At 29.5% G+C, this 25,697-nt stretch overlaps 1 protein-coding gene and 1 non-coding gene across 2 annotated transcripts; both read left to right on the top strand.

Moving 5' to 3' along the window:
* Positions 1 to 4,372: 4,372 nt before the first annotated feature.
* Positions 4,373 to 21,081, top strand: LOC113385648 (ETS-like protein pointed). Its single transcript, XM_026623495.1, has 6 exons — positions 4,373 to 4,409; positions 4,527 to 4,664; positions 10,707 to 10,997; positions 14,186 to 14,479; positions 17,915 to 18,191; positions 20,904 to 21,081. The coding sequence occupies exons 1-6, from the start codon at positions 4,373 to 4,375 to the stop codon at positions 20,965 to 20,967; spliced, it is 1,101 nt and encodes a 366-aa protein (XP_026479280.1). The 3' UTR covers positions 20,968 to 21,081.
* Positions 13,294 to 13,366, top strand: Trnak-cuu. The gene has a single exon. It is a non-coding gene; the product is annotated as a tRNA-Lys (tRNA).
* Positions 21,082 to 25,697: the final 4,616 nt, after the last annotated feature.

Here is a 25,697-nt window from a genome sequence, read left to right as displayed (position 1 = left end):
AATGTGGACGAAAAGTTTTTTCGAATTACCCAAGAAACGGCTTGGCAGAGATCGTTGCACAAAACTGACAAACGATAGTCCTCACCGAAATACAATCAAATGGCTTTTAAATTTCTAAAATCGGGTTTCATGCAGGCGTTTTTGAGAAAACGTCGATCAAATCTAATTTTGACAAATGCCAAAAGACCATACTGATTTTTTGCCAACTTTGACTAATTTTTAAGCTGAACCAGTTGTCGTAGGGCCGTAATTTTTAGTATGACCTAGAAAACTATGGTATCTTTCGTCAAAAACTAATCATAAAAATCGTCAAAATTTTTTTTTTAAAAACTTTATTACAAGAAAACGGCACGGCCGATCTTAACCAAAAACTAATCAGCACGATTCCCACCAATATCTATCGAACGGTTTTTGAATTTTCAAATCGATTCAGAATTGCGGGCTAAAACGTGGACGAAAAATTTTTCACTTTTCTGCAATTTACAAAGAAACGGCTTGGCCGATCGCCGCACAAAACCAGAGACGATTGTCCTCATCGAGATACATCAAATGGCTTTTAAATTTTTGAAATCGGTCCAACCGTTTCGGAGAAAACGTCGATTTACGGCAAAAATCTGTTCACACACACACACACACACACATACACACACCACACACACACACACACACACACACACACACCACATACTTTTTCCAAATTTGGTCTCATTCGATTCAGAATGGCTCGAAACGTCGAGAAACATAAAATTAGCGATTCGGATTTTTTGATGAAAACATAAACTTCTCCTTCGGGAAGTTAAAAAACTGTTTTTTTGATCTCACTTCACAAAAAAACCCTAGCATTAAGCGGTTAACTTAACCAAATGCCTCTCCGCGGCCAACTTTTTGTCAAAAAACTTTGTTTTAATATATATTTTTCTAATTGTTATCATTCATAAGCTACTCTTAAAGTCTACAAAGTTAATTAAAAGTATATAGTATATTAACTTTTTATCATTAATATAGTTCACTATATTATCATTGGCCATTATATATTAATTGTAGTCGTCATTGTTGATATATCTATTCTGTTCGCAATTATCTTTGTTAAACTTGTCTTCATTATTTTTGCATCATTTGCCCTTATATTTGCATAAAACAAATAAAAGCTCAGTATCATGAGTCAATAAAAATATTGGAATAGCACATATTTTTTATATTAAAACTAAGTAAATAAATTCAATTTAACTATTAAAAATTTCATGTTATTTATTCGAAACATCAACAGCCAAACATATGACCACTGAGAATCCTTTTTTCTCGAACCATGTTTTCTTATACTTTGAATATTATACTTTTATACTTTTTTCTTTTAGTCTCAAAATCGCTGTATGTAGTTTTATAATGACAGATTGTAATTCGAAATTATTCGAAACAATAATTTTAAACCAGATGGGTAAAACGCAAGGATTAATTCGAAAAACTAACTAATAGACCCATGGTATTTTATCAAGGTTTAAAGGCGCTGCAAAAATAATAAGAAATTGAAAATCACATTCGATGTTTTACATATCTACATATCGAAGTGTATTTATTATAAAATGTTTTCTTTTTGGGACTCAACTTTATAATAAGCAAGTTTTTTTTTAACATTCTTTAATTAAAATCTGTCACACATAGGACATTCAGTAATTGTTTTGACTTCATTATATGGATTTTTAAATGGATGGCAACCCAATAGTTGTCCAATCCAATTCTGACTAATTAACTATACTCGAAGTATTTGACATTCATATGAATTATGTATATGCTACTATACACACGAGAGGCGATTTTAACTTGAGGCTATATTTGAGATCTATAACTTCAAGTGGAAATTAGGGACTAGTTGGTTCTAGCCCACATTCGAACCGATATGGCCACCGCTCTGGCCCTATAATAAGAAAGTATCTGCAGAGGTTGCACTCTCGTTCAAGTAATAACTTCTAAAGCCATCCACAAAAGCGTTATTTTGTTTTGTTTAAAATACAAAATAATAAATTTGAAAACAAATATCAAGTTAACGGAATCAATACACAATTTCATTGTTCTAACCGTAATTTTTTTTTACAAAAAATATCGCTGAGTAAGCTGAAATAATAAATTCTTTATGAAATATCTGTTAATTTGATGTGCATTAGCCTAATAATCATTTATTTTTTAAAACTTTTCTTATTGTATCTCCGAAACACCTGGACTTGCCTTTACAAAAATTTTACCATTTCTTTATTCCGTCAATGCAAGTGAAATTTTTAATCAAATAATTCAAATTTTGAGAATCTTTGTGTGACATAGTGCTGTACGGGTCCGTGATTACTATGCAACATCTGAATGAATCCGTTTCAAGGTTCGTGTCATCGCTTCGTTTAGTACTGTAATTCAGTATCGCATCGAAACGACGACGTCAGACCATAATAACTCCAAAATAATTATTTCTGATTCAAAACCTCCGACGGACGATAATTGTTGGGAGGCGCATCATGTCAGGACCGCACTTGCAATTTATATTGAAATTTAGTGTTTTCACATAAACAAGCTTCCGCTGTGCGCTGTCTAACTTTTTTTTCAACTTTTCAATCGTGTAGGCTACTGTATGGCCAGATATGGCAGCCATTTGTAGGAAATAATTTTCCGTTTCGACCAAAAGAGCTGTATTTTCAAATAGAAAAAATTTAGAAAATATTCAGTAGTTTTTTTATATACTTTCAAAAAAAAAGTTATTGGGCGGACCCAAGGACCTTATAATATAATATTATTATAATACCCATGGATAGATTTTTACCATATGGAGGAGCCAATTTTCCGGATAAAATAGTAATGTTACCAGTCTTTTTTGTGGAATAATCGCATAAGTTGGTAGTAGCGAACTGTCAAAAAAAAAGTTTAATCGAGAGATTTATGCCATATCGACTTCTAAAATCTAACTTCCAAATGGCACTAATGTCAGAATATAACTAAATTCGACTTCACGCGTGTGTACCATAATTTTGCAAATTTTGGCGTATTAATGTGACACTACTAAGCGTGATATTTTTATATAGTCATTTTTGGTCCGATTTTTGGCGTGTTAATATTTTAGCACACCCTAGGGTGTGTTACTTCAACCAGGTATTTCTTGTCTAAAACACTTTTAGGGCTGTTCAATAATACATTTTAAAGAAATGAGTGATGAAAAATCCTTTGATATGTTGTCATAATAATACGATTTCTAAAATCCAACTTCCAAATGGCACTATGTTCAGAATATAACTAAATTCGACTTCACGCGTGTGTACCATAATTTTACAAATTTTGGCATATTAATGTGATACTACTAATCGTGATATTTTTATATAGTCATTTTTGGTCCGATTTTTTGCGTGTTAATATTTTAGCACACCCTAGGGTGTGTTACTTCAACCAGGTATTTCTTGTCTAAAACTCTTTTAGGGCTGTTAAATAATATATTTTAAAGAAATGAGTGATGAAAAATCCTTCGATATGTTGTCATAATAATACGACTTCTAAAATCTAACTTTCAAATGGCACTATGGTCAGAATATAACTATATTTGACTTCACGCGTGTGTTACCATAAATTTGCAAATGTTGGCATATTAATGTGACACTACTAAGCGTGATATGTTTATATAGTCATTTTTGATCCGATTTTTGGCGTGTTAATATTACAACACACCGTAGGGTGTGTTACTTCAACCAGATGTTTCTTGTCAAATAACACTTTTAGGGCTGTTAAATAATACATCTCAAAAATAAGTGATTAAAAATCCTATGATGTGTTGTCATAATAACACGCCAAAAGTGGGATCAAAAATGATTACATAGAAATAACACGCTTTGGAATGTCCAATTAACACGCCAACATTTGCAGTGAAGTGACAACAAAAAGTTGAGGTTCTTCTTTATAATTACATTAATTATAACATTAATGTATTTTTTGTAGTATTATTATATTATTTTATTATTTATTATTATTATTAATTACTATTTTATGTTATTATCTTTATTTATTCTTATCTAGTTTATTCTTCTTTAGTTTATATACTTTAGCGGCTCTTAGAATGTAATTACTGTTCTGATTGCTGTATAATAATAAATGGATAAAAAATAAATGAATAAATAAAATTATAACATTGTTATTTGACATCTGTGCCATTTGGAGGTGAGGTTTTAGAAGTCGATATAGTGTAAATCGCTGGATTTAAAAAGATTTTAAAAATGAGTACTAATTTGGATATACTATAACATAACACAACACAACTATTTCATCCGACGAAATAGCCCTCGAACCATTTTTTTTTTCAAATATAAGCTAAAACAATGAAAATAGTCAAATTATTTTTAATGCCAAAAAAATGCCGAATTTTTGTATTCTTCTTTCTATAGACGACAGTAATAGATGCGTTTGCGTTCAAAAATATAATTTATTTTTTGCACCAACAATCAAATAGTATTCTACTATATTTTTTATATATTTTCATATAATAATATTTTTCTTTTCTTTCCCAGGTTACAACAACCACGGCACCGATTCGTCTCCCCCGCCGGCTGGTTCCGGCGACCCTGGCGCGCAGGTGCAACACGGGCCAGGTTCACCCTACCTGCATTTACCCGTTCAACGACGGACGCCCTACCCACTCAAAGAGGGTGAGAGCTTACTGATAAGAATCATAATCATGTTAATAATTATGATGGTACTTCGAAAAGGCGTTAGAAATAAATTAGGTTCTTGAACAATTAGCAACCTAATTGAACAGTCGACCTCTAGAATTTAAAATGTTTTGCCTTTTGGAAATAAGTAAAAACTTTTCTATAACTTAAAAAAGAAATAGCTGAGAAAAGAATTTTTTTAGCTCTTATGTACTCAACAATACTATTTTGAAAACTGGTGATAAGTAATTTTGTTAGTGCCACATTATATTGAAAATAAACTTTTATATGTTTGTATAATACACGGTGTTCCATGGCGTAACGGCTCAACGCACTGCCTTGTGTGGTCCACGCTCTGAACCTGGTATCGTGCAGTATCGATGTCTATTTTCACTTGAAAATATAGATCAAAAGTATATTTCAAATTGAAAATTGCCCGTTTTGGGCACTGCCTTGAGAAGTTGCACATTTTTAAGAGAATTGATGAAGTATTCAGAAATTTCTGACCTCCTAAGAGTCTGACCATTTCTGACTTTTTAAGAGTTGACCTCTAGAATTCAAGATATATTTGGCTTTTGGAAACAAAGAAAATATTCCGGTAATAAATAATTGCTGAAAAAAGTCTTTAAATAATATGCACTGAACAATACCTACTATTTTCAAAACTGCTGAAATGTCGTTTCGGAATCAGAATTTCTAACAAATATATTAATTTTATTAGAAATAATATTTTTTATTTTTATATATGTATTACAAAATACAATATTTAAGTACATCTAGTAGAATCAGGCTTTTGAAAGTTACAACGTTGAAAATGTTAGATAAAATTGTATCACTTTGAGTTTCAAATTAGACCTATGAAGCCGTTAGATTATAGTTTCCCAGATTTTTTGTTTCGAGGACCCATTGGGCTTTGCCAAGGACCCCCTATTTACCTATTAACGATTTTTTTTAAATAAATGTCTAAATGTATGTATGATTCTTTTTGTTGATTTGAATCCTCTGAATGTTGTCACGAATCCGAGGGGTTTATGTGGACCACTTAGGGAATTACTGCATTTGATAGACAAGCATAAAATCAGAAATGATTAGTTGCTATCCAAAAAACAACATTTTGTGCAGTTTTATTGCTAACAATTTTTTATCGCATCTAAAATAAAATTTGCTGACAAATGAGAAATGTATGTGTGGTTCACATAATTTGCTTTAAACCATTTCGAGCTTCAGTGTCCTTTATCTTCCGAATGCGGTTTTAGATAAAAATTACAAAATGTTGCTATGGTGGTCACTATTGTACAGAGCTTTTGTGATTAACTCGAATGTTATCGTTTAGTGTGGGATTTTTTGTGCTGCTTTATCTCTATTCTGTTCTCATATGACTTATTAATATAATCATTTCATAGATATGTTATGCGCCTGTAATGTGAAGATAAAACAAGAATATCATTGTTATTTTTGTAATTTATTTTTGCTCGTAGAGAACGAGTTGATGGGCCTTTTGTCTAAAATATAATATGATTAATTTTATCTAATACTATGATCTACTGTTACTTAGTGTCATTTTTTTCGGAATTCAGCTTTACTGATATTAAAATTAAAAATAATTTAGTTTTTGGCCGATTGTTATAAACATTTTTTTTATATGTTGGAAAATATATTGTATATTCATGGCAAATTTCAGAGGAAAAATGGTATAGTTTTCAAATGATCAAGTTATTTTCGTACTCTGATATTTATATTTATGGCAGAAAAAATCTAATCTATCCGTACGTTTCCACTTTCGTAAAAACGCATTAAAATATGTTATATATTAATAATATTTTTTTTTGTTAATACGATATATTATTATTAACCCTTACTCCTGGGATCTACTGCGCCCCAACGCCTTTAGAGTCAAATTTGATGAAACTCTTTGACTTCATAGTCCTTTTTGTCAAAGAACTTCATATATCTCTAATTTTTATTTAAATTAAAGAATTTTTCACACTCAAAAATGGATCATGTTCGTCCTTAAAAATTAATAAAAAATTAAGCATCCTTTATTGTATTTTTGCAAAAAATACTATATCTGTTTGTTATTTTTGAAGAAGGATAGCTTAGTTTTCGTTAAAATTCACGGAGTTATGTTTTTTTTTTAAAGAAAAATAAAGAGTTTTTATTTAAATTAAAGAATTTTTCACATTAAAAAATGGGTAAAATTAATGCTTTTTTAAAAAGCATGCTTTTTTAAAGCTAATTTTGTATTTTTTGCAAAAAATACTATTTTTTGCTTGTAGTTTTCTCGGGAGGAAAATTTAGTTATCGTTAAAATTTACGGAGTTACATAGTTTTCAAAAAAAAGGACCATTTTTACCAATAGCCCACTACGATCCTTTAAATACCGTTGGGGTCTCCTGGACCCCTTGTGTATGCACCGGTACTGGATTGAGGTGTCTACGAAAAGGGTTAATATTGATAGTAAAGACACAAATATTTATGTTCAAGTTATGTGAAACATTGAAGAGTATTGAATTTTTCATCCAGAGTTACGATAAAATTGAAATTCAAATATTAAAATTAATTTAAAATGTAATGGCTAACGACGATTGATGGTCGGTTATAATTGATTTTTATTATAGGATGTTTTTCGAAATTTTTGCTTTTATAACCTTGTATTTGTTAATTTTGTCTAAATTTTTTAATAATATTAATGATAATATATTTAACATTTTTAAATAAAAAGGGTACACTGTATACCCAACTTTTTATTAACCATTGTTTTAAATTAATATTTATAGAGCTTCCGAATGCGTCCTATGACCGTGACTAACACATCTGGGATACTTATCACAATAAATGAATACATTAAATCTGACACTAAAACAACAAATGCAATTTAAATTTTTGGGAAAAGCCCGCATTTGTGAGTCTTGAGAAACAAGAAAAACTGTGTTTGAATACGCTTGCCAAAGATTTACATATTACATAAAATAACGGATTATGTAGTTCTTTTTTATTCACATGTTCTAATAAATCATGTTTTACGAACTTGGAATATAAAAGTAAATAAAATGCATGCATAATTGGTGTGCTATTTATAAAAATAAATTATTTTGCGGGAAGTTTATTTCGTCTACCTTCTTGTGTTGTCCCAGTTTTGATTCAACAATATTCAATTAGTATTTTCAATACGAAGATGTCCATTTGGTTTATAATAAAAGAAAGACAAGTTTTGCTGGCTTATAAAGCAAAAACTAAAAAACGGCATTTTGGAAGAAAACAATGAGTATACTTAGATATAAGCAGTGGTGTTGTGCTAATATTTTTTTTTGCCGGAACGCTAAAATTTAAAATCCGGTTCATAAACCGGTTCAATAAATTTGATATATTTCGATAAGAACTCACAAATCTAATATATTGACTTCTTATATAATTAACTCTATTATATACAGCTACTCTATAAATTAAATTGTACAAGTATGAGGGAATCATTGAGTACATAATTTATATTCTTTAATAACATTAATTATATTTATTGTGGTATTATTTGTATTCATTAATACTTACAGGTATTTATTATGATATAAAAGTACTCAAGATTTATTCCAATACTTTATAAGACTTAATAATTACTTAACCTAATAATACGATAGATAACCTATTACCTATCATACTATACTATTTTATTGTATATCATAGATAGATATCTATTATCAATCATACCGTGAGATACCTACACCGTCATTATTATAACTTATTATATAACTATTAACTTATTATATACCTACATACTTTTTACTTCTTATAAATATTACTGTTTCATTTATATATTTACCTATATTATATAGGTTTACCTTACGCCCTATGTATTATCTCTACCTATCTATTGTCTATACCGGGAATTGAACCCGGGACTTTCGCGTGGAAGTCGCGCACCTTAACCACTACCCTATCGGGTACCCCCATTGATAATATAATATAGAACGCACTGTTGTTTCCGCGGGTCATTTTCTAATTAATTACGTGATTAATACTAAGGTGGCGCGACGACACGCGAAAAAAGACGATTGATTGTAGCGTTACGGTGGTCTAGTGGATAAGGTTGTCGCGTGTCACGCGGCGGACCCGGGTTCGATTCTCGGTAGGGTTAATAATGTATCGTGTAAGGAAAATTATAGGTAATAGGATATATAGTAGATATAGGTTAGGTGTATTCGGTATACAATGTAGGGATTGAGAATATATGATTAAATATAGCGTATGGTATAGATGTAAGGCGTTTAGTATAGAATGCGACGTATAGGCATACGTAAGGCTATAAAAATACACGAATAGGAACTTATGATGTAGGTGTTAGTGTATAAGAAATGCGAATAAATATAAGATTTAGTTTATAAATACTATTTTTTCTATAAAAAATTTTATCTCGGTATTAAATATCTAAAATATCCGTTAAGGCGTTGATTACACCTTACTGCTGCCTTTGCCGTTATCACTTCATAGAAAATTAATTACTGCACTTTTAAACGATTGTGTGCACTGTGCGACAATAGACATAGAACTATAAATTTTATTAAATGTTTGAGTAACTTGTGCGAGCTCATTTTCTTAAGATGTTCTTAGTCTCGCAACTTACTGAATTCTAAAGATTCTAAATTTAAAAATATAATATAAAAATTATTATACCGCTGTCTGGAAGGGATAGCAATTTATAAATATACAGACTAATACATACAGAATTTGGAATTTTTCTATAATACGTAATATTGAGAAAGTTTGCATTAGACCTAAAAAGGGATGCTTATTTACCTAAGCTATGGAAATATATATGGAAAAAATAAATGATTTGCACATGTATCCTGTGCTCACTTAAACTAAACAATGATCATAATATATTTAACGAAGTTTTAACAGTATTTACAATTTACATTCAAATCGCCCAAAGCAAGTGGGTTAATTTCGTGTAATTTTTTAATTTGCCTCCCTCCTTTGAATTTAAGAATGGATTTTTCGGTGAGGCGTGTGCCCCACGTTGGGAATTACTAGTCTAGGAGTACAATTTTTTAATCTACTACCAGGTTAATCAATAATTGAGTGATCATCAATTCCACAGCACCTTCATCAGATTTTTAAAAGATCAAAGTTTCTATGAATATGCATACAAATCTCAAATTGTAGGCCGAAATTTAGACAATAAGTCTATTGAAATATCAGGGTAACTCTTTTGCTATAAATTGTCAACTAATTTACCAATAAATAAATGTCAATAAAACAATGATTAAAAAAATTACCAATAAATGTTGGATTGTAAAAATTTACAAGCGATCGAACGGCTTATATTTTTGCCTTAGATGGCAAAAAATTCATCCAATTATTAAAATATTAAATTTTTTTGCAGTTCTTATGCTTTTGTATTTATAGAATTGCTTTTTTCGCTACAATCAATTTCCATTATATGAATGTCTTAAATTATTTATTTTATTCGACTAACGCCCGCTATGTCCGAAACAAGTCCAACTTATATCCGAAATATTAGGGCGTCAGACACTTTTCGGTCTTAAAGTAACATATGTGAATTTGAAATACACTACTGTATTGTAATTAATATTTCAGTTCATACACCTCAATTTGTAACTAAATTAAAAACGACTTTGATAAAACCAGTGGTGTTGTGCTAATATTTTTTGTCGGAACGCTAAAATTTATAACTGGTTCATAAACCGGTTCTCATGTTTTTTCCGGTTCCGTTCGAAAAGGAGAGAAACAAAAATTATTACAAAACCCATTGTGTGCACATACATGTATGTTTATTACAATAATAAGAACATTTAATAAAAATTAGTTGAATAATAATTTATACAATTTACTTATTAAATCATTTTCCGTATGTAGCGATTTTTTTATATTTTTTCTTGCCGGAACGCGTTTCTTGCCAAAAATGATTTGCCGAAACGACGTTCCGGCGCGTTCCGGCTCGACAACACCACTGGATATAAGACTTGGCTAGTAATATTTTTACTAATATGTAATAATCGATTTACATTATTTTTTCATTGACAGAAGCAGCCGCATACGGTCTTCGTACCACCGACGACATATGTTCTGCTGTAACCGGCTCATCGCCTTATCATCAGCAGCAATTGACGTCGCATTATGGCGGTAACAATAACAAAGAGCAATTACCTCCAGCTGGTCTTCCTACAGCAACCGATACAACAGGGTACAGATATCAAGTGACAAATCAACAGCAGCAGCAAGATGCTGCCGGATCGCCAGAGTTTTATCCGGTTATGCAGGACCATAAGATGGCTCCAGCAGCACATTATCAAAAAGGGTCGTGTTACGGACGTGGTGAGTAATCTATAAAACCTACTCAATATTCTCTGATTATTAAAGTCATAAAAAGTTGATATTGATAAATTCATCTACTTTCTGATTTCAAGTATTTAGCAGTTTACACCTCTTTACTTGAGGCAGTATTCTGGTCTAGAGGCATGTTTATGCGTTTGTGATAGGCCGTAAAAAGAGCAAACAATATTTTTACTATTTTTTTTACAAGTTATCAAATAAAGTTTTAATGCTAGAAGTTGTGAAAGTGGGGGCTCTGAAAAAAATGGCTCCTGATCATACCCATGATTTTAGTCATCCAAAACTTTCAAAAAAAAAATTAATCTATTATAACATTGCGATCGTATTTTAGCAAAGTAATTTATTGAAATAACTACGGACAAGTAAAATAAAAAATATAATAATAATTATATTATTTTATTAAATCGAATCTTTTAAAAATAGTAAAAATCAGATGGGCATAAGCATAGCTCATACTGAAGAAGAAGACTCTAAGTAAATCGGTCTAGTAGAAGTAGAGAAATCATGAGTATCTTGTCGAAAAAGACAGTTTCAAGAAAAATGCGTTTAAAATTTCGTGGCGGAAGGAAACAGAGAAGGGTTTATCGTGATCAAACATCCTATATCTCCGAAAATAATTTAAATTTTGAAAATTCCCTTTTTACACATAAATTGAATAGTTAAACTTCGTAAATAAAACAAAATAAAGATGACAAAATCCATTTTTTTTAAATTCTAGGCTAGAATACTCCCTTAAGTTACTATAAAGATAAGCCTCAGGTGTAATTTTAGTGTAAATGATCTTTTTTTCTAGTGCGAGATATTTCACGCGTGTGAAAAATATTATATAACATTAAATTAATTATGTACTGTTGTTATGTAATTATTACTGTTAAAACAATTTAATAGTACATTGGACATCAACGAAGTTCTAGTAAATTCTGCCGTCTGAAAGATGATATTTTTTGTCATTAGCTGAAATGTTTCCCTGATTGTAGTTAACTCTTTCTATTATTAACCTTCCGTAGGGTAGTTATAGTAATGGGCCGAGAATCGAAAATAATTTTTTTTTGCATTTCTCGACGTTTTGAAGGTTTCTGAACATTTTGGCATACCTCAGAAAAAATGGATGTGTGTGCGTGTATGTATGTATGGATACACTTTTTCGTTCACGTTTGCGGACGCACGGATCAACTGATTTGACTGGTTCAAAAAACATTCGATTCCTATTGATAGGGAGATGTGCTGATTAGTTTTTGGCAAAGGCAGGTCCAGCAGTTACAGAGATAAAAAGCAAAGAGTGTAGAAAATAGAAATCGAGTTTTTGAGAGGACCGAGTATCCGATTTGAATGATCTAAAGAACATTCAATTATGATTGGGAGAAGTCGTTGTTAGTTTTTGGCAAGGGCTGGCCCAGCCATTTCGAATATACAGAGCTAAATGCGCAAAAAATGGCAGTTTTTGAGAGAAAGAGAAAGCGTCAGATTTGAATGATTCAAAGAACTTTCTGCTTGTTTCAACAAAATAATTGATTTAAGAAAAAAAATGTTTGTTTCAAATTTTTTTTTAGAAGAATTTTTTTTGTATATCGAAAATATTTCAGATTTTATTTTTAATTCTGACTAAAGTTCTAATAAACTTTAAACAAATAATTTCAACTTTGCAATTCAGTTTATATAATTTTAATTATATGATTCTTATAAATATTAGACAATGTTACAATATTTATAACAATCTATTTGAAAACATTCAATATTTCTCGAACATTTCGTTACGGTACGGGAGTAGTTCCAGCAATTTGCATTAAGGCACGATGCCATACACCACACTAGTTTTTTATATATTTTTCAATTCTAATATAAAAATAAACTAAGAAATACACTTTATCATATGTTACCAGGCAAAAAATCTTTGATTTTAGATTCTGGCATCGTTGATTGGCATGTATTGTCAAACGGAGCAAATACTTGTTTACTACATTTGAAATATGAAACTATATTTGAAATACATAATTGATAAGCTTTAATTAATTTAATTCTCTTTTATTATATTTTTTAAGTTAAGTATAATACTTCATTGATTTATATTGATCATCTAATAATTTCGGTTGTGAGTTTCGCTTTACTTGAAACCGTTTAGACTTTTTTTTAATTTACTTATAATAAAAATGTATATTATTAATTGTTAGAGCAATTCTCACCTTAATCTTGAAGATTAATTTTTACCTGTATAACATTCTGCACTTAATTAGTACTGTGAAACCTGAATGCTTGTGAAAATTAAACGCTTGGTCAACAAGCCCGGCTAGCTCAGTCGGTAGAGCATGAGACTCTTAATCTCAGGGTCGTGGGTTCGAGCCCCACGTTGGGCGACTATTTTTTTAAATTTTGATATGAATATTTTTTAAAAATATATATAGCTTTTAGTTTTAACATTTATTTTATTATAATATATTAAGAAGTTTTAAATATGCAAACTTATCTTGATGTTATATTATTCCAATTTTATCGCGTAATACAACTTTTTTATCGTTAATGCAAAGTTACTTTATTATTATTAAGTAAATTTTTACCAAAGTTAAATGCAGTAGAGAACTATCGAGACAAACATGTTTAATACGATTTCTCGCATAATACACCACTTTATGCCGATTTTGGTACTTTGCAATTTATTTTAATAGACCTTTTATGTGAAGGAATTCAAAACTTCATTTTATTCAAGGTTCAAAATTATAACTTAAATTCTTAATATATTTTACTGTTTATAGAATAACTTGATTAGCGTAGTGTTAAAGACTAGATAAATTATCCTATGGGATCGTTCAAGTATTACGTAAGCAGATTTATTACAATTATTTACCCCTCCCCCTCCAACCCCCTTGTCAGCAAAAGTAAACAAAGCTTTTACCCCCTACCCCCATGCTTACGTAAACATTTTGCAATGAATGTAAAAAATAAAAATACTACCTATGACGTAATCATCATCCAGACTCTCCTGCCCCCCATGTCAACCCAAAATAAGCAAATCAACAACCCCCCCGCCCCCCTATAGTGCTTACGTAATACTTGAACGGCCTCTATATGTATAATTAGTATATATTAAATATTTCAATGTTAATAGTTAATAATAAAATAAATGATAATAATGCTTATTACTACCTTAATTAACGTCTATTATGTTATTTCCCCAGCTCGGTACAACGACTACTCCGAACCCTACACTCCCTACGACGCAGGGCCTTTCCAAACAGTTCCAAATAGTATACCTTACGACCAGTGGTCCCAGCCAGGTCTAGGGCCTTCCCAGACTCCGCAGCAGGCGCATCAACATACAGATCCACATTCGATGGGACCAAGTGGGCCTTATCATCCACATCACATGTCCAGCACAGGACCACCTCAAAGTCTTTTAGGGCCATCGATGTTGGATAAACAGAATATGATGTCGGGAGCCACCTATGGAAATACAGGACTGTGTTTTACAGGTAAAATATTCAGAATATATAATTTTAGTATTTATATTAATTTCTCCGTAGCCCGACATCAGGCAGCTTTGATGTCAAATTTCCACTTGGGGTTATAGATCACAATATAATTCCAAGTGGAAATCGTCTTTCGTGGACATAGCTTAAAATAGTAAATCGATGGATTGCCTCTCATGAAATAAGTAGTCATAAGTCTTAACCAACAGCTTATAGAACATATAAGAGTTCTGATTGCTGTTCAAATAATTACAAAAAAAAAATTAATTAATTTATTTATTATTATTAATTTAATTTTAGTATTTGTAATATAATTCATTTGTTTTATATTTTTACAATCTGTTATTTATTTATCATCACATATTCACGAAATTTAATTACGAAATGAACATTAATTTTTTTATATTCTTTTTGTTTTTTATTACTATTGGATTATTTTTTTGTAGCTCAGATTAACATATACAAATCCAAGGCTCAATTATTTAATATATACGAGTCTTTATTACTTCCATACGTTTCGACATAAAATTTTATATCATCTTTGGTGGACTACAACCACCATTGAAAGGAAAACACAATAAAAATAGATGAGAAAAAATGGCCATTTTAAAAAAATGAATTTAGAATTATTGTTTAAAATTATTAGTTTTCACAAAGTGAAGAGGTATAATTTCTTTTATTGATACTGCTTTTGTTCAACTGAATCAAAGTATTTAGAAGTACTTTATCTTAAATGTAAGTCTTTTCACAATGTTATATTAAATTAGTTTAAATTACTTTAATGTGTTTTGTTATTTTAGTGTTTAGTTACTTTTATTTTGTTTGCATTTTTTCCTAAAATTTTATAAAATTCTGCAATTTTTGTTTGTATTGCTCTGAAGATTTTATCTAACATATTTCAATATCGAAAATATATATACTCGTATGTGTTGTGTATAAAATATTCAAGTAAAAAGAATAAGATTTCAAAGCATATTTATTTTTCTATACGATTCGACGTATAATTTTGTCATCATCAGTGGATATAAAACAATGTGAAAAACAATTATAACTTTCCGATATGTGTAAATAATCGACTTAATCAATAAAAAATAAATTAATTTATGAGTGGATTTATTACACATAATTGAAAACGAACGAAGAAGTTAACTCGGAGTATTTTCTAAAAGCAAATTTTTAAAAATCAATAATTTTTATAATTGAACCAGTTTCCGTAGGACTTCAATGATTTAATATGTTCATTAAGACCAAGTACTCTATCGTTATACCAAAAGTAAATCGTATATTTTTAATTTTAACAAATGTCAAAAAAACTACTCATTTTCTCTAACTTTGATGAATTTTTAAAATTAAACTACTTGTAAGGCCGTAATATTTCAGTAAGTTCTATAAAACCATGATATATATCATCAAAAAAAGTTCCATAAAAATCGGCTTAAATTTTTTTTTCAACAGTTAATTTCAAGAAAACGGCTCGGTAGATTTTCACCTAAAACCAGGGCCGGATTTAGAAATTTGGCGCCCCGGGGGCACTGACAAAAATGCCGCCCCATCCCTGAAATTTTACGAACTTTCGAAATTTTTTTAAAGTAATCGCGTTGCTTTAGCTGCGAGGGACAAAATATAGAAGCGCGTAAGCGACGCGTCGCAGTCTAACGGATAAACAATCTTACAGAACTTATATAAGTGGAAACAAAATTTATACTTATTATTATAATATCTTTAAAATATCTGATAATTTAATGTGCATATGTCTTATGATCACTTTTGTCCGCCAAATGTTTCTTTTTCAAATTTTTTTATTGGATCATCGAAATCGCTAAACCTGCCCCCCACAAATAAAAGCAGTTATTTATTCTGTAAATTTTTTTGAATGTTATTGGACGCTTTTTTCTCAAAAACTGAATAATCATTTTTGGCATTTTGGCCCGTATCTTCAAAACGGTTGGACCTGCCTTGACCAATAACTAATCAGCACGACTCCTTATCAATAGGAATTGAATTATAAATCGGTTGATCCGTGTTCTCAAAATCGACTTGAATGATTAAAAAATATTAGATTCGTATTGATGGGGAGACGTGCTGATTAGCTTTTGGTACAGGCAAAATGATAATTTAGTTTCGATATTTCTTCTCTGAAACAGCTAAATAATTTTCGAAAAATTTCAAAGTACAAAAAATGTGTTTTAGAAGTCTTTTTTTCATTTTTCAATAAAATTTAAAGTTCTTTATAAAATGTAATTTTCAGTACGGGATGTTTCAATAATTTGTCTTAAGGCACAATGCCATGAGTCACTAGTTTAAATATTTTTTTCGACGCTATAAGCTTGGAAGTGCACAAATATGTCATTTTAAGAGGGCTCGAGAATTGAAGAACATATTTTTCTTAAACTTTCAGCTTGTTTACGGATCTTTATATTAGCCAAATTGCCAAATTTGATAATAACTTATTAACCAATTTGATAATTTACGTTCGGAGAGGGAGATTTAAAATAATAAATTTTAGTTATCGTTTATTTCAACCCAAATTTTGCATTGCAATCGTATTATGTTTTGTTCATTATATTTCTTGAAATAAAAAATGTTGTTAAAAAAAGTTGATCACATTGTATAGAATTTTTTTCTCACTATCCAAATTTTGCCGCTCCCCAAAATTTGCCGCCCTGGGCAGTAGCCCCGATTGCCCCTACTGTAAATCCAGCACTGCCTAAAACTAATCAGAATCATTCTCAACTAATTCTACCGTCAAAATAATAATAATAAAAACACGTTTTTTTAAATTACAAAGAAACGGCTCGGCAGATCGTCGCACAAAACTAACAAACGATAGTCCTCATTGAAATACATCAAATATCTTTTAAATTTCTGAAATCGGTTAAGACGTTTTTGAGAAAACGTCCATTAAAGGTCTAATTTGAACAAATGCCAAAAAAACGATACTAGTTTTTGCAAACTTTGACACACCCACACACAACACATACTTTATCCAAATTTGGTCTCAATCGATTCAGAATGGCTTGAAACGCCGAGAAAACAAAATTAGCGAATCGGATTTTTTTAAGCTTCTCCTCCGGGAAGTTAAAAATATAGTAATAATAAACTAAAGTTGTAATAATTTTTAACTATTAAAGCATAAGTCTGTATTGACTAAATGCAACTTTAGTCATTAATTAGTTCTCATTTTGGTGTCAATTAAATTTTAGTCAAATTTTGCTGGCCATTTCGTGGCATACTAATTATTAACAATGTATAAGATAATATAATATTTAATATTGCTGGTACATATGCGGGTCATGGGTCGAGTCGTATCCAACTGACCACAAAATTTAATTAGAATAACACATCCATGTATGGCATATATCCTATTTTAACAATGACAACTTATTACTCTTAAAGTATTAATTTATTTGTGATTGATTTGTAAATTTCTTTCCCTAGGGTCCGGTCCAATACAATTATGGCAGTTTTTACTAGAACTTTTAATGGACAAGAATTGCCAGCCTTTCATTTCTTGGACAGGCGATGGCTGGGAATTCAAATTAACAGATCCTGATGAAGTGGCAAGGAGATGGGGCGTGAGAAAAAATAAACCGAAAATGAACTATGAAAAATTATCTAGAGGTTTACGTTACTATTACGATAAGAATATAATTCACAAAACGGCTGGGAAGAGATATGTATATCGATTTGTTTGTGATCTACAGAATTATTTGGGGTAAGTGGATTGAAATCTAAAGAAAACTTAAATTACCTTATGTTAATTTATGCAACTTGTCATATATTAGGTTGTCAAATATCTCCCTTCCGCTTTTTTGCTCTTGGTTTATAATACAAAAGGCGGAAGGGAGATATTTGACAACCTTATATGTTGTCCTGTTTAATTTTTTTTACATTTGAGTTGATTCATAATATAAGGGTATGGGCAATACGGAATCAGCCCCACCATCATTAAAAAAAAATGATATACCAATTTTCAACTTCATACCTCATCTTATGGCCGAGATCTCATTGAAAATATGCCAAAGTGGTCCCTTCTTTCAAACTAACTTTTTGACGTAACCATAAAAGATATCGAAAAAAAATTAACGTGATTATACTCATATTTGCTTAAACCACATTATATAGAACAATCGATGCCAAATAATCATTTATTATTAGCTGAAAAAGATAAAGTACTTGAATTAGAAAGAAAATACTCGATGTCCTTAAGTGCTTCTAAAAATATTATCATTTTATTGACCTATAATCCACTACTAAATTTTTATTACTCGTTTACTTATACTATTTTTGTAGAATTAGACCAAAGCTAGTAAATTGATATATGAAATTCACATAAAATGTTACTAAATTTTTAAAACGGAATCAATTAAAAAATGTCATTTTTGATCAATGAAAATTTGGAAATTTATAAGGGGGTATTCTAGTCGAGAGACATATATTATATGTTATTTTTGAAAGGCCTTAATAAACGCAAAAAATAATTTTACTGTTCATTTTTTTAAGCATTATCAGTTTATGTTATAAAAATATAGAAAAAAATGATATTTAAAAACAGCCAAAAAGATATATTTCTAGCTGGTGACCATACCCCTGATTTTAGTCTTCCAAATAATCTGATGAAAAAATAAAGATTATTAATCATTCATAATAAAATTTGTACTCGAATTATAAAGACAATACTCGATGTCCGCTAATAAATTGATATATGAAATTGTCAAATAAAAAATGTGATTTTTGATCTATTAAAATTATTGAAAATTTGGAATTTATAAGGGGATATATTCAAGTCTAGAGACATAAATTTTATTAGTCCAGTCATTATAGTAATTTCACCTAGGAATTCGAGATACCCAGCTGTAAGTCTGTAAATACTTGTATTTTGCACCCTAAAAGTTGTCTCAAAGCCTACATATGTTGCGTACACCCTACCATATGTAGGTTTTGAGACAACTTTAGGATGTCAATATACAAGTATTTACAGACTTACAGTTGGGTATCTCGAACTCCGAGATTTTTACCTAATTTAAGCTTACATGACTGGGCTATATATTATTTTTGAAAGACCTTAATAAAGACAAATAATATTTTTACTATACATTCTTTATAAAGTTATTAATTCACGTTATAAAAATATATAAAAAAATGAAATTTAAAAACAGCCAAAGAGATTTATTTCTAGCTGTCGATAAAATGAGGATCCCAAAAAATTGTCACGCGAACACACCCCTGATTTTAGTCTTCCAGGTTAAAAAAAATCACGAATATAGGGAAAAAAATCTTTCATGATATTCTCGAATTTTTAAAAAATTGTAAAAATCGAAATTTAAAGATGAGCGTAGTTTATCGGAAGATAAGTCTATGAAGAAGATTCCCTAAAAATTACAAGTAAATCGGTTCAGTAGAAATTGAGAAATTGTGGGTATCATTCGAAAAATACATTTTCAAGAAAAATGCGTTTGAAGTTTTGCAGAGCAAATAAACGCAGGAAGATTATTGTGATCAAACAGCTATATCTCCAAATCTATTTAATTTTTTTTAAAAAACCTTTTATACACATATTTTTGAATAGTTAAACTTTGAACATATTGTAAAAAAATTGAATTCTTAAAACTTCTATACTAGAATATCCCATAAAAACAATTTAATGTAGTCAAATAATTGTAATTAAAATAAAACGAGACAATATATGTATAAATGGAATAATTAAAATTTATGAAAATAAATCAAAATTTAGATTAATATAAGAAATATTTTTTTCTTATATAAATACAATTATATGGATTTGCATATCATATATAAATATATTTAGAAAATATAATTTAAATATTTTGTTCATATTTTAGATTAGAATTCTAAATATACTTTTGAGAACATTCATATATCCAAAATTTATTAAAATTATTCAAACAATTGGCTTGAAACACTTTAGTCTCATATAGGTAATAAAGATTATAGCTTTTAATTATGACTGTTACAAAAACAAATAAATGAATGTTATAATAATTTAATTATAAATATTTTCTTCTGAACATCAACAATATTTCGTAATAGAGCTCACAATATCCATAGACGAATAATACAACCAATTTTGATAATAATAAATTAATAATTAAATTTTGATTGAATATTTAATTATCAATTTATTATTATTCATTAAATCTAGCCAGTAGTATTATAAAAACTATTTACTTTTTTATTGAAATTGAATCATAATTTATATTTATTTTTTAAACATCAGAAGCAAATTTATGATAATTCAATTTTTGCTGATGATAAGTCGATAACAAAATGCAACAAATAATCTCTAAACCTTAAGTTATTGCAAACATGATTTTTGTTTACTGAAATATATTTCGCATATTTTTGTAGTAATTTTGTAAAAATGAATTAAATTATTATTAATGTTATCAATCCTTTTTGTTCTTAGATATTCTCCAGAAGAACTCCATGCTAAGTACGATCTGAAGCCAGTGAAAAAGGAAGATGAGTGATTTTTGTATGACCCAATATAATAAGTGATTGTTATGATTTTGGACATAATGAAAATATTTAAATATAAATGAATTCTAGAAATTTATCAAAGACAATATTAAAATTGTTATTAATAAAGCAAATGTTCTGAAAGTGATTAATATTAAAATAGCCGATTATTATAAAATCTTTAAAAAAATATTAAAAAATATTATATTTATATATAAATAAGAGAAATATATTTCTAATAACAATCACTTTTAGTACATTTGCTTTTTTGTGTGATCTATAATGATTAATTATTATTTTTAAGATTTTTTTATAGAAATGGAATCTCATCGCAATGTTTTGTCTGTTTCATTTCCCACCGTTAAGTTTTATGTAAATCAACAACAATATTGTTCATAAAAATAATGACTATACAGTTTAACTTTTATTCATTATTTTCATTTTAAATCAACTTCTTTAATCTTCAAATTGTTTATACTTTTATATTATATAATGTTATTTAGAAGTGATCTCATTATATGGACAAAATTATCAAAATGCAAAATTATATTCATTTAATTATTAATCACATTTCAATGTTATAATATTAGGTTTTTTCCACTAAATTGTAATATATAAAAAAAGTATTAGATAATAATTCGTGCCTTCAAAGATAAAATAAAATATATTTTTACAAATACACATGCTGTACAATTATATATACAATTATATTTGTACGATTTGAATATTATATTTAAAAAATATTATTTAGGTATATGTGTACATTTTATTTATAAATAAATAATAATTTTATACATTTGTATAATATATAAGCTAAAAAGTTAACAATTAAGTTTTTAGCTAATAATTTTATAATAAAGCTTTTAATATATTAAATTCAGTATATTGATATTTTATTTAATACATACCAATAAAGTAGATCAGCTACTTAAAAGTAATAAAATTGTCTGCTTATAATCTTCTATATATATAAAAATAAGTCGGGTTTTCCTTCCTGACGAATTAACTCCAGAACGCACGAACCGATTTCGACAATTTTGCATTCGTTGGAAAGGTCCCGGGCTCCGCAAGGTTTATAGCTAAGAAAATTAGTTGTGCATGGCATCGTGCCTTAATGCAAGCTGCTGGAACTTCACGCACCGTAATTAAAAATTCGAGTAATAAATATAATCAATAACTGTTTTAAATAATTTCAAATAGAAAATCTTCTATATATATATATAAAAATAAGTCGGGTTTTTCTTCCTGACGAAATAACTCCAGAAAGCACGAACCGATTTCGACAATTTTACATTTGTTGGAAAGGTCTCGGGCTCCGCAAGGTTTATAGCTAAGAAAGTTAGTGGTGCATGGCATCGTGCCCTAATGCAAATTGCTGGAACTTTACGCACCGTAATTAAAAATTCGAGTAATAAAAATAATCAACAATTGTTTTAAATAATTTCAAATAGATTATCTTTTATATATATAAAAATAAGTCGGGTTTTCCTTCCTGACGAAATAACTTCAGAATGCACGAAACGATTTTGACAATTTTGCATTCGTTGGAAAGGTCTCGGGCTCCGCAAGGTTTATAGCTAAGAAAATTAGTGGTGCGTGGCATCGTGCCCTAATGCAAATTGCTGGAACTTTACGCACCGTAATTAAAAATTCGAGTAATGACATTAGTGAGAATTATCAGAATTAAGCTTGGTTAAGTCAACGAGCAATACTTGACGCAAGGAGTAATGATGTACACGCACTGAATTTCACCATTCAATCAAAAATTGCTGGCGATTTGGTGACATACCAATGATTCCGACTGGTCTTCCGTTTGACTTCAAACGATTGCAATTTCCAGTTCGCAATAACAAGTCTCAAAGACAATCGCTTAGTGTTTGCGAGATAAATTTCAAATAGATTATTTAGAAAATCATTGTTTTTTCACATGGGCAGTTATACGTTGCCTGTGCACGAGTTGAAAACCATCCGCTTTGTTTGTGTTAACGTCAGACCAAAAAAACAAAAAATGTTGTTTACCAAAGAGCACTACAATGAAACGGATAATTTGCGGATTCACTTTCATTTACTTAGAGAAGTTCAACTAAAAAACACTTCATTTTTGTAATAGATATAAATTCATTACTGTTGTAAATTTCTTCATCTTTCTCACGAAACCATCTGGTGGCGAAACGGAGTTTGTCGGGTTTGCTAGTATTTTATATTAAATATAACATAACTACGAAAAATATCATATGTAATGCATTGATGGTAAAGAGGCCTAAATTGGATTTTTGGGTTTAATGTGAATGTGTAACTGTAATAATTTTTTGGTAGTTTTAAAAAACTGAATTGTTAAGAAAATTTTATATAAATTATTGACTATACTACTTGTAAAAATAGAAGATATTACCTACATTTCAAAGCCATTAGATGTATCTCGATGAGGACAAAAATATGATGTCAAAATTTGGATTACATTGTAATTATTACTTAAGTCGCTTTTGTGATGTGAACAGTCAATCAAGTCAATTATAAATGGTTTTAGAATTAGCAAAAAACTAAATGAACAGAAAAATGTCTACAAAACTTCTCTGGTGTTGTAAAAAATGTTACTATTGTTTAACTATTGACTACGTATATGACATTTGTAATCATACCAGTATTTTCTTATAGCAGATGCCTAATATTTCACAAAATATTTTATTAAATTACAAAAAATGTTTCGACGTGAAATTTAAAATTGCGATAAAGGATAAGGAGCTTCAATTTTAGGACACACAAACACGTGCTTGTGCAATATAATTAAAATAATTACAAATACATAATATAAATGTGTTTGCATGCAGGAAAGATATAAATTGGAAATCGCAATGTTTTGACTTAGTTAAAAGCGGAAGCATTATTTTCGAAATAAACAGTAGAAAACTTTATCCAAATCTCAATTTTGGTTGATTAAGTCAGTTATTACACCAATCGGAAAGTTCTTGCAACTTGCCATAAGGCAAAATGCCACTTTCAACTAATTTACTTTTAAAACAATGGGTCCAAAAGAAGGGCAATGTCTCTTGAAATAAATCGTGAAATTATTGAAAAATATTAGGATGGTGAGGATGTACGAGCATAATACACCATAGATTTATACTGTGTTTAAACAGAAGGAGTGGATAGAGGGTATGACTCCAGTTATACCTCTTATAATAATTTATAAACAGCTTTCTGACTCTAAAAGTTCGTGGATAAACATAATCATCTCGAAAAAGTTGCAAAAGTTTTAGCATGAAAAATGCTCATCAAAACATGTTTTAATTCATTTACGCATTATCATGAATGGACAGGAAAAATAATCATTAAATTTAAAAATAGTGAATATATTTTTACAATTAATAAAAAACACTCTGCTGGCACGAATTAATGACATTTCAATGTATTTTACGGAAAAAGTTGCTTCGAGATACGAGATACGTGCGTGGTTACGGAACGAATTGAACTCCTATGTAGGGGCACCAGTCTATTTTGAAAATGTTTTGAAAACTAATCGAGTTTCCCCAAAATTACTTTTAAATTCTTGAAATTGGATCAATTATTTCTGCAAACACGTCGACGAGTTGCAAATAATAACGATTAGAACTAGTGGTGAATGGCATCGTGCCTTAACTTACGATTTAGATTCGCAAATGTTGGGCCAAAGTTGTACAAGCAGGCGTAGCGTTTGTGACTATTTTCTCACAGTGTACAGTTTATCACAAAAATAAAAATAATTTTGTATTTTATAGTTTCGTACAAATAAATATTTTGCAATACACACTTGCGATTGTCGTACCGAATGAATGCATAATACTTGCTTCTGGCCCGATTATCGTATGAGGGCTATGCCCGTAATATTTACGTTTGGTCTAGCCATCGCACGCGGGCTCTGCTCGTCATTGTAGTTAAGGGGTTAAGGCAAATTGCTGGAACTTACCGTACCAAAAATTGAAGTTTTTGAAAAAAATTCATTTTTTTAAACTTAAACTGTTCATACTCTTAACAGTCCTACGAAAATTGTTTGAATTATATAAAGTTAATTAAAATATAAAATAAGGAGCTTAAATTTTAGGACAGACAAATACGTGCTTGTGCAATATAATTAATATGATTACAAATAATATAAATGTGTATAAAAATAGATTTTGTGAGATTTATAAAAATTTTGGAATACAAAAATTTTACCTTTACCTTTACCTTAAAACATTACCTTATAAAAAATAAAATAAAAAAATTATACTTTGAAATATTTTGAAAATTTCGTACTTTTTCTTCAAAGCAATCGCTATACGTTAGCTGCGTAGAAACAAACTATAGAAGAGCGTGGGCGCCGCGTTGCAGTATAACGGATAAACATTGGTACGGAACCCTATGTAAACAAAATTTATTCTTATTATTGAAATTAATATAAAATATGTGATAATTTGATGTTCATATGTTTAATGTTCATTTTTATCCCTTAAATGGCATTTTTATTACTTTTTTTTATTGAATCTCCAAAACCGCTGGGCCTGCCTTTTCACTGCAGTTGTTTATTTCATCAATACAAGTAAAATGTTTTTTGAATTATTTAAATCGGGCGTTCCGTTATCTCAAAAACTGAAATACCATTTTTGGCACTTTTTGCACCGTATCTTCGAAACGGTTTATCAATAGAAAACGATAGAAAACGTTTCCTTATCAATAGGAATTGTATGTTTTTGGAATCATCCAAATCGGTTAATCCGTGTTCTCG

This window comes from Ctenocephalides felis, unplaced genomic scaffold (genome assembly GCF_003426905.1).
Source record: "Ctenocephalides felis isolate EL2017-DRISC unplaced genomic scaffold, ASM342690v1 CF-g0.4_SCAFFOLD_03571, whole genome shotgun sequence".
Taxonomy (NCBI): Eukaryota; Metazoa; Arthropoda; class Insecta; order Siphonaptera; family Pulicidae; genus Ctenocephalides; species Ctenocephalides felis.
Note: the sequence above shows the minus strand (reverse complement) of the source record. Positions and strands in the feature narration are given on the sequence as shown.

What these genes read in the sequence shown, in the direction of transcription:
- LOC113385648 (XM_026623495.1), top strand. Translation starts at nt 4,373, where the DNA reads ATGCCGAATTTTTGTATTCTTCTTTCTATAGACGACA. An exon ending in TCTTCTTTCTATAGACGACA is followed by an intron (nt 4,410 to 4,526) that starts GTAATAGATGCG and finishes TTTCTTTCCCAG; the next exon opens with GTTACAACAACCACGGCACC. An exon ending in GCCCTACCCACTCAAAGAGG is followed by an intron (nt 4,665 to 10,706) that starts GTGAGAGCTTAC and finishes TTTCATTGACAG; the next exon opens with AAGCAGCCGCATACGGTCTT.